Source organism: Bos indicus x Bos taurus, chromosome 17, assembly GCF_003369695.1.
Source record: "Bos indicus x Bos taurus breed Angus x Brahman F1 hybrid chromosome 17, Bos_hybrid_MaternalHap_v2.0, whole genome shotgun sequence".
NCBI classification, from domain to species: Eukaryota; Metazoa; Chordata; class Mammalia; order Artiodactyla; family Bovidae; genus Bos; species Bos indicus x Bos taurus.
In genome coordinates, this window is record NC_040092.1 from 58,312,325 (window position 1) to 58,327,018 (window position 14,694).

A 14,694-nucleotide genomic window follows, 5' to 3' on the forward strand; every position below is an offset into this window, starting at 1 on the left:
ATATTGGAGTATAGTATAGTTGTGTCCAACTCTGTGACCCCATGGACAGAGGAGCCGGGTGGGTTACGGCAGCCCACCCAACTCCTCTGTCCATGGGATTCTCCAGGCAAGACTACTGGAGTGGTTGCCATTTCTTTCTCCAGGGGATCTTCCTGACCCAAGGATTGAACCCAGGTCTCCTACAATGCAAGCAGACTCCTTACCGTCTGAGCTCCCAGGGAAGCCCCATAGTTGATTGACAATGATGTGTTAGTTTCACGTGTACAGCAGGACATTTCAGTTACACATACATACATATCTGTTCGCTCTCAAAGTCTTTTCCCATTTAGGTTATTACAAGACTATTAAGTACAATTCTTTGTACTATACAGGAGGTCCTTGTTGACTATCTATTTTTATGTATAGTAGTGTCCATCTGTTAATTCCAAACTCCTAATTTATCCCTCCTCCTGGTTTATAATCTTGAAAAATATAAAAGTCATAAAAGTCAAAGAAAGCCAAGAAACTGTCCAGATGGTATACAAAACCAAACGACATGGTACAAAATAGAATGTGATTTTGAACTGAACTTTTTTGCTTTAAGAATGATTTGGGGGACAGCTGGTAGAATTTGAATGAGGTCTGCAGATGAGCGTGTAGCCATGTATCAGTACCCTGATTTCAAGCTTGTATTGTGGGTACACAGGAGAATGTCTCTATAGGAGTTGGCCTCCACATTTTTGAAGAGATGGTTCCAGATTTATTGGCAACCTGCTCTCAATGGACGTGTTTTTTTCTTTTTACTGCACCTATTACTTTTCTGTAAGTTTGAGATAATTACATTATGAAAAAAACAAAATGATGGTGAAAAAGCACAAAGGCAGGAGAGTAAAGGAAAGGGGATTTGGGATCTTCTGAGTTTGGGTTCACATGTTAATTCTGCTGTTTACTTGGATAAACTATTTCATTGTTTGAGTCTCAATTTCTTTAACACCAAAATGGAGAAGATTGTTGATATTTTCCAAAGTTGTTGCGAAGATTAGAGATACTACAACAAGGATGCTAGCACAGAGTCTGTCAAATAGCAAGCATTCAGTACATATAAATTATAATCACTTTTATGTCATAAATAATGATATACATATGGGTGCATCATTATTATTGTTAATTCACCAACCTGAGCAGATGTCAAGTATTTTCTAGACTCTAGAGATTATCAAGTCTAAACTGTTACTTCTGCACAGCTCCTGTTCAAACCTATGAGTTATGACCTCAAGCATAGATCACTTCTATCTGTCCATCCCTCCCTGAGGGCTAGCAGAGGGTCATTACTGGTATGAAAAGGAATTCACCTAAATAAATTTTAATTTTTTTCCTAACCATAAAAAGAGTCCAAGGAGCCAACTAACTGGTCTATTCACTTTTGGTTTCACAAATACATAGAGTGAGAAAGAGCCTGGCCTGAAAATTAAGCGAAGAAGGAGGGAATAAAGAAAAGCCAAAAAAAAAAAAAGCAAGACAACAACAAAAGAACAGAAGGAGCACCAGTGGTGTCAGCACAATATGATGGGATATATTCACTGACGTGTTACAATATGGTGATTCTCCCCAGAGCAAGTTGTCTTCAGTTCCCTTAACTGTCTCGGGCACATGTTGAACCCGGGTGTGCATTTTCTTAGACACATTTTCTCTGCACATCCTGTCAGTGCCTGTAGGTGTTAAGATTGCTGAGTTATATTTGCAAGATTTGTGCTTTTAGTTTTTATCTTAACATATCCTCAATTGTCTTGGACTGTATAATACTAATCCTGAATTACGCTGCCTGTCACATCCCAGGAGATTAAGGTCCCTGTTAGCAATGGAAAAAATGTGGATTTCAATGCAGATGGAAATTTCCCTGTCTCTTCCTGAATCCTACTGTGTTTTGTTTTGTTTTTTTTCCTTTGTTTATTTGTTTTGGTTGGTAAAGCAGCTGACAGTTTCAACACAGAGAAAGTGATGTTCAGAACCATTTAACTATACTGCCAGCCAGGCTTTGCTTGTCCACATCAAGAAAGGCAAAGGGGAGTGGGGTGTGAGAACATGCTGCTTGAAGCCAAGGAAAATGCTGGAGAGTCAGAAGTGACAGCCTCCTAACCTCCCGGGGGGCCAGTAGGTACCTGGGTTCTCCCAGGAGCTGGTATACCTGCTCAGTCATCTCGGGTACACCTTGGTATGACATAGTGTTTATGAGCAGCTTCTAGTCTCTACACATATTCTTTTTTAAATTAATTATTTTGTGCTGTGCTGGCCCTTGTTACTCCGCACAAGCATTCTCTAGTTGCAGGGAATGGGTTCCTCGCTGTGTGGCTCCTCTCGCTGGGGAGCACAGCCTCTAGGGCACGTGGGCTCAGTAGTCGTGGTGCACGGGCTTAGCTGCCTCGCGGTGTGTGCAGTCTCCCCGGCCCAGAGATGGAACCCATGTCCCCTGCCTTGGCAGGTGGATTCTTATCTGCTGGGTCACCAGGGAAGTCCTACAAAAATTCCTTTTTAAAAATGTATTTATTTTTAATTGGAGCGTAATTGCTTCACCATATTGTTTTATGCCAATACATCAACATGGATATCCTTATGTCCCCTCCCCCTTGAGTCTGTCTCCACTTCCCACCCCATTCTACCTACCCCTCTAGGTTGTCACAGTGAATATTCTTAACTTCGGAAGGTTAATTTGGACCCAAGCAAGTAATTAATGGGACTTCTCTGGTGGCTCAGACAGTAAAGCATCTGCCTACAATGCAAGAGACCCAGGTTCAATCCCTGGGTAGGGAAGATCTCCTGGAGAAGGAAATGGCAACCCACTCTAGTACGAGTGCTGGGAAATCCCATACACAGAGGAGCCTGGTAGGCTACAGTCCATGGAGTAGCAAAGAGTCAGACACAACTGAGCGACTTCACTTTCCTAAGTAGTTAATGAACGAATCAACAAGTCATGTAAGGCTGCTACTCGAATATTCTGTTTCTTGCGTAAACAGCAGAAGTCATTCTATAAGGCAAGGGAGGAGAAAATTTAAATCAGAGCCTCTCCACAAAGACTTGGCATGGTACACTTAAACAGACTAGACAAATGTCAGGATGGTGACACATTTTAAAAATGGGCTGCTTACCTTCTGCTGAGGCCAGCTCTCTTCTCTTGGAGCGCACGGTGACAGAGGACGCTTGGGAAAGGTCCGTGCCTGTCCTCCGGACGCAAACCTCCACAGAGCCAGCACTTTGATCAACGTGATATTCAGCATCTCCAAAGTGCAGGGCAGGCTCTGGGGAGACATGAAGGGACAAATTAAGAATGCTGCTGCCTCCCAGGACTCTTGTCTCCTCTGGCCCCTCGGGAGCCTGGGCATTTGTCACAGTCACCAGACTTGATAGGTCCCACAGGCTCGAGAGGAAACAGGCAACACACACACACGACCACATCCAGGAGGAGTCTCATGCCACGACAGCTTAGAAAATCAGAATTCTATTCATTTTCCTCCTTTAAGAGAGATCTGTCGTGCAAAGAAGTTTCCCAGTTGGGGGAAATTGGTCAACTAGCTGTAACTCTGGCAAGCCAGCTATCGTTTGGGAAAAGATGGTGGGAAACTAGGGAGGCTTTTTTTCTCAAGGGAGAAGGGCCCTTCATGTCGAGGCACAGTCCAGCCAGGGGTCTTGAACTCGGCGTCTGCTGCTGCACCTTATCCCATAAGTTTGTCACAAAGACAGACCAATTCTATTCCTGAACTGCTACCCCCAAAGGCAAAAAAAGGGGTCCCCTAGAATAGAAGGCTGAGGGCGGCCAGGGTGGGCATCAGACTCTGAGAGCAGGTGAAAGTGGACGTGGATTTTGGAAGGTAGAAACCCACTGTAACAAGCAGATTTACCCAGGATGCATTTTAGCAGATCTCTTCATGCTGCAGAGAGTTTTACCAGACGTTTGACGGCAGCGCGCCAGAGCTCTCATAACCTGACTAGTTCTTTCTGGAGTCTTCACGTACCATTCCTGGCCCTCTGCCCTCTGAGCCTGTTACACAGAACAGTTCTCCAGGCAGCCAGCACAGCACCGGTCAGGGCCTCCATCTTCACTGGTGATGTCTTCAGAGCTGAAACTCCCTTCTCAACATGTTAATTTCACACACTCCTTTTGTAAGACTTTGAGTAACCTGCTCTGGGAGGTCATGTGCACGCATGCATGCTAAGTCGCTCAGTTGTGCCCGACTCTGCGATCCTATGTGCTGTGTAGCCTGCCGGGCTCATTGATCCATGGGATTCTCCAGGCATGAATACTGGATTGGGTTGCCATGCTCTCTTCCTGACCCAGGGATCAAACCCGTGTCTTTTATGTCTCCTGCGTTGGCCATCAGGTTCTTTACCACTAGTGTCCCCTGGGAAGCTCCTGGGAGGCCATATATGCCCTTAAGGGGGAAGTTGTTCCTTATCCCGTGCTCGCCTGACACTTTGCACAGCTCACTAATTGCACTGATGGGTCACTCTTGCTATTTGCTGTCCTCCGCTGCATCACAGGTGGGGGTCTGCACTCAGAAAAGTGTGTGGGGAGATCATTCTCTCGTAAACATTTTTATTTCTTTTTTTGGCTGCATTGGGTCTTATATGTGGCAAGCAGGATCTTTAGTTGCTGCAGGTGGGATCTAGTTCCCTGACCAGGGGTGGAGACCAGACCCCCAGCATTGGAAATACACCAAGTCTTAGCCACTTAGACCAGTGAAGTCCCCATCCTCTCTTTCTGACTCAGAAGTTTCACTCCACCCCTCCATTGTTGCTGGCTGATGTTTCGGATACCTCTAAGCTTGGACAGGAAACAGGGTGGACAAGAGAAGCAGACAAGATCTTGATGGGTTTTATCATGGTGACCACACTCTTGGGTCTTAGAAGATTGGAAGCGAGCAGATTCTGTTTCTCATGGGCACTTTGGTGTGTTCTTTGGAGATCTCTCATTCCCATGGTACTTCTCATCTGCCATCTGCTTGTTAAGGATGTGTGCGTGCTAAGGCCCTTCAGTCTGCATCCCTATCCTGGCTGATCATTAATCCTTCCTCATTAATTAGCATTTGGTGGTGCTTCTGTGGGGATTGTTCATCCCTCTAGATGGTGCTATTGGACAAGCCTGAGACAGGTCCATTCTGGATCTCTTCTGCGCGCGTGGCTCACATCTGGTCCAGGACAAGCCTCCTGCATCCTTTGCTTGATATACTCTAGGGATACTGCCTCATCCTAATGCACTCCCTCTTGTTTGCTTATCTGTGAGAGCAACTAATCAGCATATCTCCTACCCTGAGGTTTTCCAGATACAGCCAGTTTCCTCCACATTGTAGGTGACACACTTTAGCCTTATCGTGGTCTCGTGATTTAGCACCTCTTTAAAGAGTTAAAATGTTAAAGCTGCCATTCTTACACGCTGTTCTGTGTTATCAGAGCCTTACCAATGGCTCAAGACCAGCGACCACATTCCACATCCCCTTAGAAACAGTTTGGTTGGTGTGTTATATTCAAGAATTTGTCGAGTGGCTAATTTTAATTCACTTCTGATATACTTTGAACTTACTACAAATTATATTTTTTTAAAGTTGAGACTAACGGATCTGCTTATTTAGCAGAGAATTTACTCTGTGTGGTATTAGGGAAGGGATAAAGGTAAGAAAGATTAAAAAAAAATTGAGTTATGTCACTGTTCAGAAAAAAAATGTAAGAATCAAGCCTCTCTGAATACTTTAAAATACAGGATGTAAGAGGAGGACAGCGTCACTTAGAAGAAAAATCGTGAAATTCTTCTGAGATGCTCTGTATACTGAGCATAAGGAGATTTGTTCAAATAGAGGAAAGAGATGCTCTGTGCAGCCCAGCAGTATCTCTAAGTAGTTGTCACTCAAGGTCTGTTTAAAAAACTGAGATGCTGACAATGATTCTTATGGGTGGGCAGTTATTAGAGTAGAGTGTTTTGACCACTTATGTTAAATGGATTCTACAGCCATAGCTGTGCTTTTCTCTACTTTAAAAGAAAATGCCCTTTAAATGGAAATAAGAAAAAGAAATGCGACAAAGTGGAAAGGGAAACTTTCGAGAGAGATATGACCATCATTTAAAAATGAGTTCACTGTGCAGATTCAGAGAAATTTCATACCAAGGTCCAAAGAGGACTTAACAGGTGAAGGAACAGACACACTGTTGTTAAACTTTGCCAAACCACCCTGAACAGGAGAGAGGCCAAGAGACGGAAGACTGGGAGATGTTTTCTCAATTACCTCGGAAGACAAAATAGATTCTGGAAACAAGAGGGTTTCACTAGAAGAATCACTAGAAAAACTCTGGAACAGTTCATTTCAACAGTTTCTGGATCTTTAGAAAAGGGATAGGCAATGCCAATGAGTCAGTATCAGTTTTTTAACATCTGGTTTCATGAAGTTAAGTTTAATGTTTTTTAGTTCAGCTAAACAGACATCTTTTGAGCATCCTCTATGTGTTCTGACTATGGGGCAGCCACTCTGATGCCCATCAGCTAACCCTGAGTGCGCTGACAAAAGAAGGGACCACCTCAAGGCTCAGAAGGAGGAGTCTTGGAAGACAATAACTGTGCTAGGCTCAAAGAATGAATGAGAATTGATCCATGAGAATAGTGGGAAGAATGTTCCTAACAGAGTGGCTCATATGAAAAAGAAAGGCCCAGAAGCATGACAAGCCTAGTGTTTGGGAAGGAATAAAAGAGGGCATTTCTTGGAAACGTTTAAGGTGAGAGTAGATGAATGAGGGGATGAGTTTTGAGAGGAAGGGAGAAATCAGAGCCTACAGAAACTTGGATCCACTTTAAGTAGATAGGACTTCACTTTCTAGACTCTCCTTAGAATATAGGGGCCAATTTTTTTAATTTTTAAAAATTTATTTATTTTAATTGGAGGCTAATTACTTTACAATATTCTATTGGTTTTGCTATACATCGATATGAATCTGCCCCAGGTGTACACGTGTTCCCCATCCTGAACCCCATTCCCACCTCCCTCCCCATACCATCCCTCTGGGTTGTCCCAGTGCACTAGCCCCAAGCATCCTGTATCATGCATCAAACCTGGACTGGTGATTCATTTCATATATGATATTATACATGTTTCAATGCCATTCTCCCAAATCATCCCACCCTCACCCTCTCCCACAGAGTCCAAAAGACTGTTCTATACATCTGTGTCTCTTTTGCTGTCTCTCATACAGGGTCATCGTTACCATCTTTCTAAATTCCATATATATGCGTTAGTATACTGTATTGGCGTTTTTCCTTCTGGCTTACTTCACTGTGTATAATAGGCTCCAGTTTCATCCACCTCATTAGAACTGATTCAAATGCATTATTTTTAATGGCTGAGTAATATTCCACTGTGTATATGTACCACAGCTTTCTTATCCATTCGTCTGCTGATGGACATCTAGGTTGCTTCCATGTCCTGGCTATTGTAAACACTGCTGCGATGAACATTGGGGTGCATGTGTCTCTTTCGATTCTGGTTTCCTTGGTACGTATGTCCAGCAGTGGGATTGCTGGATCATAAGGCAGTTCTATTTCCAGTTTTTTAAGGAATCTCCACACTATTCTCCATAGTGGCTGTACTAGTTTGCATTCCCACCAGCAGTGTAAGAGGGTTCCCTTTTCTCCACACCCTCTCCAGCATTTATTGCTTGTAGACTTTTGGATCGCAGCCATTCTGACTGGTGTGAGATGGTACCTCATTGTGCTTTTGATTTGCATTTCTCTGATAATGAGTGATGTTGAGCATCTTTTCATGTGTTTGTTAGCCATTATATGTCTTCTTTGGAGAAATGTCTGTTTAGTTCTTTGGGCCATTTTTTGATTGGGTCATTTGTTTTTCTGGAATTGAGCTGCAGGAGCTGCTTGTATATTTTTGAGATTAATTCTTTGTCAGTTGCTTCATTTGCTATTATTTCCTCCCATTCTGAAGGCTGTCTTTTCACCTTGCTTATAGTTTCCTTTGTTGTGCAGAAGCTTTTCATTTTAATTAGGTCCCATTTGTTTATTTTTGCTTTTATTTCCAATATTCTGGGAGGTCATAGAGGATCCTGCTGTGATTTGTGTCAGAGAGTATTTTGTCTATGTTCTCCTCTAGGAGTGTTATAGTTTCCAGTCTTAAGTTTAGATATTTAATCCATTTTGAGTTTATTTTGAGAAAGAAGGATGGAACTGGAGGAATCAACCTGCCTGACTTCAGGCTCTACTACAAAGCCACAGTCATCAAGACCGTATGGTACTGGCACAAAGACAGAAATGTAGATCAATGGAACAAAATAGAAAGCCCAGAGATAAATCCACGCACCTAGGGACACCTTATCTTTGACAAAGGAGGCAAGAATATACAATGGATTAAAGACAATCTCTTTAACAAGTGGTGCTGGGAAAACTGGTCAGCCACTTGTAAAAGAATGAAACTAAAACACTTTCTAACACCATACACAAAAATATAGGGGCCAATTTTAAGTAGTGGAAAGGTGGTTGGTTTTTTTGTTTGTTTTCTGTACATCTATACAACTTCGGTTTGGGCCACAGATTTAAGGAAGAGCTAGGGCTACTAATTAGGAAGCTATTGCAATTATCCAGGTGAGACATGAGAATGGTTTGAAATGTTCTCTGATGTATATACCAGTAATGGAGTGGGACATGATGATGGAGTGGGAGAGATGGATGTAGTCAGTGTCCTGAGCAGCATCCAGTGATTGGACGTAGGTAGCTTCTAGGATGCCCTGCCAGAGTGGGGATGGGATCTTCATAAACTCAGTTGGGAAGATAGGAGAGGAAACAGTCTTGGCTAGGGGTGGAAAGGTGTTAATGTGTGAATCCGGAGTTCGAGAATCAAGTCAGGGCTGGAGATTTAGGAGTCGCTAGTGTACAAGTTTCTGGAGAAGGCAATGGCACCCACTCCAGTGTTCTTGCCTGGAGAATCCCAGGGATGGAGGAGCCTGGTGGGCTGCCGTCTATGGGGTCGCACAGAGTCGGACATGACTGAAGCGACTTAGCAGCAGCAGCAGCAGCAGACTGGCCTACTAGACACAAATGCTAACCCTGGAAAATGAGTGTGGACTTTTCCCAATTTCTTTCAAGTAGTCAGTTTTGTAGGACACATGTTTTCATTCCTGGCTGAAAGGGCAATGGAACTACTTCCTGAGATGTGATCGAATTTGATCAGTGTCTTTGCTTAAATGCTGAATTAGGGGACTTATCATTTCACAAAAGTAGTCCAAACGATTAGCATCACGTAGTAGGTGTGCTAGTAATCACTGTGGTGGTTTCCTCAAGGCCAAAATATAATGGCACCATTCAAAGGAACCATTGGTATCATGAATGGCAAAATTTGTTCTTGGTAGACAGTCCTTAATATCTCTTTGGTTTCACAGAGAATAGAATAGAAATTCTAAATTTCTACTTGAGTATACTGAAAATTGAGTATACTGAGCAATATTCCGTTGTATGTATATACACACCACATCTTTATCCACTCATCTGCTGATGGACGTTGAGGTTGCTTCCATGTCTTGGCTACTGTAAACAGTGCTGCAGTCAACACTGGGAAGCATGTATCTTTTTGAATTACAATTTTCTCCAGATACATAGCCAGAAGTAGGAATGCGGGATCATATGACAACTGTGTTTTTGATTTCTTAAGGGACCTCCATACTGTTCTCCGCAGTGGCTACACCAATTTACATTCCCACTAACAGCATAGGAGGGCTTCTTTTTCTCCACACCCTCTCCAGCATTTATTAGATATAGGCTTTTTGATGATGGTCATTCTGACTGGAGTGAGGTGATGTCTCACTGTAGTTTTGACTTGCCATTTCTAATAGTGACGTTGAGCATTTTTTCATGTGTTTATTGGCCATCGGTATGTTCTCTTTGGAGAAATGTCTATTTAGATCTGCTTATTTTTTGATTGAGTTGTTAGCATTTTTTATATTGAACTGTCATATGCATTATTTTAAGAAAAACGATAGTTATCTTAATTCTAAGGGGGCAATTTTTGAAAAGAAATTACACAATGGAGAATGCATAGACATCAGAAGTGAAGTGAAGTCACTCGGTTGTGTCCGACTCTTTGCAACCCTGTGCACTGTAGCCTACCAGGCTCCTCGGTCCATGGGATTTTCCAGGCATGAATACTGGAGTGGGTTGCCATTTCCTTCTCCAGGGGATCTTCCTGACCCAGGGATCAAAGCCAGGTCTCCTGCCTTGTAGGCAGATGCTTTACCGTCTGAGCTACCAGGGAAGCCCTGGTATAGACATCAGAGTCTATACTTATTCTTCTCTTGAGACTTGTAAAAGTATATTTGGGAACTGAACTTTGTCCCTGGCAATTTTTTTTTTTTTTAAGTAGAGCAAAATTGGCCTTTCACAGCATTCTGAGATCTTGTCCACAGGATGTAATATCAACAAACAAAATTTAGGAGACCAAACAAACAAAAACCAAACAACTTTAATCTCACTCATGTTTTCCTTTGTCCTAGAACAATAGGACCCCTTGGACTGTAGCCCTCCAGGCTCTGCTGTCTGTGGGATTTCCAGGCAAAAATACTATAGTGGGCTGCCATTTCCTTTTCCAGGGGATCTTTCTGACCCAGGGATCAAACCTGGGTCTCCTGTTTGCAGGCAGATTCTTTACCATCTGAGCCACCAGGGAAGCCCCAGAATGATATAATACATGATAAATTTTCATCCCCAACTAAAGAGCACATACACTCTTCAACCTCTGCTCCACCTGGTTTATCTCTTGACACGACTCTCAGTTTCATGGAAGCTCTGCACTGTATCTATGCATTCACACAAATTTTGGGTCTGTGATAGCCACCCAATCTGATCCTATCTAGATCTGAACACAGCAACTCACAGCCACTCAAATCCTGACAGAGGTATATTTGAGAGATGAAGTGGTCAATCTAATTTGAGACTCATTATAAAATAGTCAGATGCTGTCCTTGTCTTTATCAATATTTTCTCTTAAAAGTGCCTCTTGTAGAAAGAGCAATTACTAAGAAAGTAATACTGGGCTTGGTATTGGGAGTCAGGGGTTGGGAGGGGTTGGTTTCGAGGAGTGAAGAGCATCCTATTCTTGTCTGGCTCTGTGCTTCAGCTGGGACTAGAGCCAAACTCCCAGCCGGGTAGAGCTAGGAAAAGAGATCTGCATGCCTACACATGGGAGCTTCATGGCACCCTTGTCCCACTTGTAGACTCATGTTCCCATTGTTGGGAGGGAGGCTCCTTGGACTGCTAAGATGAGTGTCGGGTGGAGCAGTCCTGGTTGAGTGATCAGACATTTAAGTTAGGTCCTCTTCTTGGCTTCCTTAAGTCTTAGGTCACTTCCTTGGGATGTGCTTTTTAAAAATAATTTAACACACTCACACACAAATATTTAATCTTTCTACATCGCTGCATTGTCCTTGGTATTGGTGATAACTATGTATCTGAAAAGCCACTCAGAGATGTTAGAGAAGGAGCAACATCAACAATTCCTTTCATAGGTCATTTAAGCTTGATTTATCTTTTAACTGTTTAGGGAAAGGATGAGAAGAAAGCAGCTATTACCAAGAGTGGAAAACAGGAAATAGGCTTACCATCATCACATTCAGCCAGAATTATCACCTTGGCGGTGGGGAATTTGGCCCCCAGTTGCCCTCCCTTTGGCAGGCTCAGTGAAACGCTGAAGGATTCCTCCTCTTCATAAAGAGAGTCATTGATGATCAGGACTTGGCAGGTGTTCTCAGCCTCATCCTTGTCAAAATGGAGGCTGCTGGTGTGGTCTTTTGGACGTGAGATGTAGTCAGAGAAAGATAACCCTGAAGAAGAAAGGGTGCCTATGGCAGAACCTATGGAGACAGGAGATAGAACAGAGAAAGTAAGAAGAAACAATTCTAAACAGGAAACCTGTTCCCCATGGGGTCTTCAAACTATTTTTAGATAATAGAGAATGAGAATAGTTGCTGTCGTGTTTGACTCGTGTTCGACTGTAGCCCGCCAGACTCCTTCGTCCATGGAATTCTCTAGGTCAGAATACTGGGTATTCTTGGGGTAGCCATTCCTTTCTCCAGGGGGTCTTCCTGACCCATGGATTGAATCCAGGACCCCTGCATTGCACGCAGATTCTTTATTGTCTGAGCCACCAGGAAGTGGCATTTTTAAAATAACAGCTCTCTGAATTATAAGGCACACTTATCTCTTACAGTCATGAATATTAATATGGTAATTAGAAGACTTTTAAAACAGACCCGGATATTCTGGCACGATTCACAGTTAGTGGTCTTTGAACTACTGTTGTTGTTCAGCTGCTCAGTCATGCCCGACTCTTTGCGACCCTATGGACTGCAGCACGCCAGGCTTCCCTGTCCTTCACCATCTCCCAGAGTTTTGCTCAAACTCATGTCCAGTGAGTCAGTGATCCCATCCAACCATCTCATCCTTTGTCATTCCTTTCTCTTCCTGCCCTCAGTCTTTCCCAGCATCAGAATCTTTGAAAAGGGTATATACTGAATAAGTTTTGTTTAGATTAGGGACTAAATAAACTGAAGGATCATAGGGTGGTTTAGCTTAATTTGTTCATATTATAGACTGGAAGACTGAAGTACAGATAAATTATGACCAGAGAATCTATACCATGACAATGTATGGATTTGCTCCCGCCCCTGCCCGTCCCATGGCAGCTGTAAGCTGTCATTCACGATCAGTCTTTAAGTTGTATCTGACTTTGCGACTCCATGAACTGTAGCACGCCAGGCTTCCCTGTCCTTCACTCTCTCCCTGAGTTTGCTCAAACTCTTATTCATTGAGTCAGTGATGCCATCCAACCATCTCATACCCTGTTGCCTCCCTCTTCTCTTGCTCTCAATTTTTCCCAGCATCAGGATCTTTTCCAATGAGTCGCATCTCAGTAATCTGACTCTTACGCCCTAGATAGAGTTCTTTGTGTGATACTAAAATATAGCCACGGAATTACTTGTTATTTTATAAAGAATACAAGATGGACTGAATTTCAGTTTAGAGACAGTGCATTTAAAATTTTAATTATAGTAATTTACACATGTCAAGGTTCCCTAATTTAAATGCACTATTTGATGAGTTTTAACAAATACATATAATCATGCACCCATTACCACAAGCATAGTATAGAATATTTTTTATCTGCCAACACATGTACCCCAGGTAATCCATCTTCTTCCTTGTCTCCAAGCCCTGGAAACCACTCATCCATTCTCTTGTCACTATAGACTTATTTGCTTTATGAGAATTCCATGTAAATAAAATCAGGCAGTTTGTAGTCTTTTGCGTCTGATTTGTTTCATTTAGCATAATGCTTTTAAGATTCATCAATGTGTCAGGATTTTTTTCCTTCTTACTCTTGAATAGGGTTCTCCATTGTGTGGTTACATCACAATTTGTTTTTCCATTTACCAGTTGATAATTTAGGTTGTTCCCAGTTTTTAAGTTATTCTGAATAATGCTGCCAGGGATATTCAAATTCAGTTCTTTGAGTCAGTATGTCATTTTTATTTCTCTTGAGTAAATACTTAGGAGTGGGGTTTCTGGGATCTAGTGCATTATTTTCCTTGTGATAAAATAAATATAACCTAAATGTACCATCTTAACTATTTTTAAGTGTATCTGTTCATGTTATTGAAAAAATCTTCATATCTTTTTTCATCTTACAAAAAAAAACTGAAAATATGTACCCATTAAACACCTCGCCACTGCCTCCTGCCCCCATCTCTGGCATTCACCTTTCTACTTTTTGTCTCTATGAATTTGTCTACTCTGGGTACTTCCGTTAAGTGGAATCTTATAGTACTTGTCTTTTTGTTACTGGCTATTTCACTTAGCATAATGTCCTCAAGTTTCATCTATGTTGCAAGAATCTTCCTTCTTTCTTCAGTTCAGTTCACTTCAGTTCAGTCGCTCAGTCATGTCCGACTCTCTGCGACCCCAGGACTGCACATATGAATCGAAGAACACCACACATATGAATCGCAGCACACCAGGCCTCCCTGTCCATCACCAACTCCTGGAGTTCACCCAGACTCACGTCCATTGAGTCAGTGATGCCATCCAGCCATCTCATTCTCTGTCGTCCCCTTCTCCTCCTGCCCCCAATCCCTCCCAGCATCAGAGTCTTTTCCAATGAGTCAACTCTTCTCATGAGGTGGCCAAAGTACTGGAGCTTCAGCTTCAGCATCATTCCTTCCAAAGAAATCCCAGGGCTGATCTCCTTCAGAATGGACTGGTTGGATCTCCTTGCAGTCCAAGGGACTCTCAAGAGTCTTCTCCAAAACCACAGTTCAAAAGCATCAATTCTTCGGCGCTCAGCTTTCTTCACAGTCCAACTCTCACATCCATACATGACCACAGGAAAAACCATAGCCTTGACTAGATGGACCTTTGTTGGCAAAGTAATGTCTCTGCTTTTCAATATGCTATCTAGGTTGATCATAACTTTCCTTCCAAGGAGTAAGCGTCTTTTAATTTCATGGCTGCAGTCACCATCTGCAGTGATTTTGGAGCCCAAAAAAATAAAGTCTGACACTGTTTCCACTGTTTCCCCATCCATTTCCCATGAAGTGATGGGACCAAATGCCATGATCTTTGTTTTCTGAATGTTGAGCTTTAAGCCAACTTTTTCACTCTCCACTTTCACTTTCATCAAGAGGCTTTTT

General features: G+C 42.6%; 1 protein-coding gene across 1 annotated transcript in view; it reads right to left on the bottom strand.

Annotated features, from left to right (window-relative positions):
- FREM3 (FRAS1 related extracellular matrix 3) overlaps positions 1 to 14,694 on the bottom strand; it is a 112,916-nt gene that overhangs the window by 1,533 nt on the left and 96,689 nt on the right. Inside the window, 2 exon segments of the mRNA XM_027567430.1 lie at positions 3,123 to 3,272; positions 11,608 to 11,859. Coding sequence (XP_027423231.1) covers positions 3,123 to 3,272; positions 11,608 to 11,859 — 402 coding nt within the window.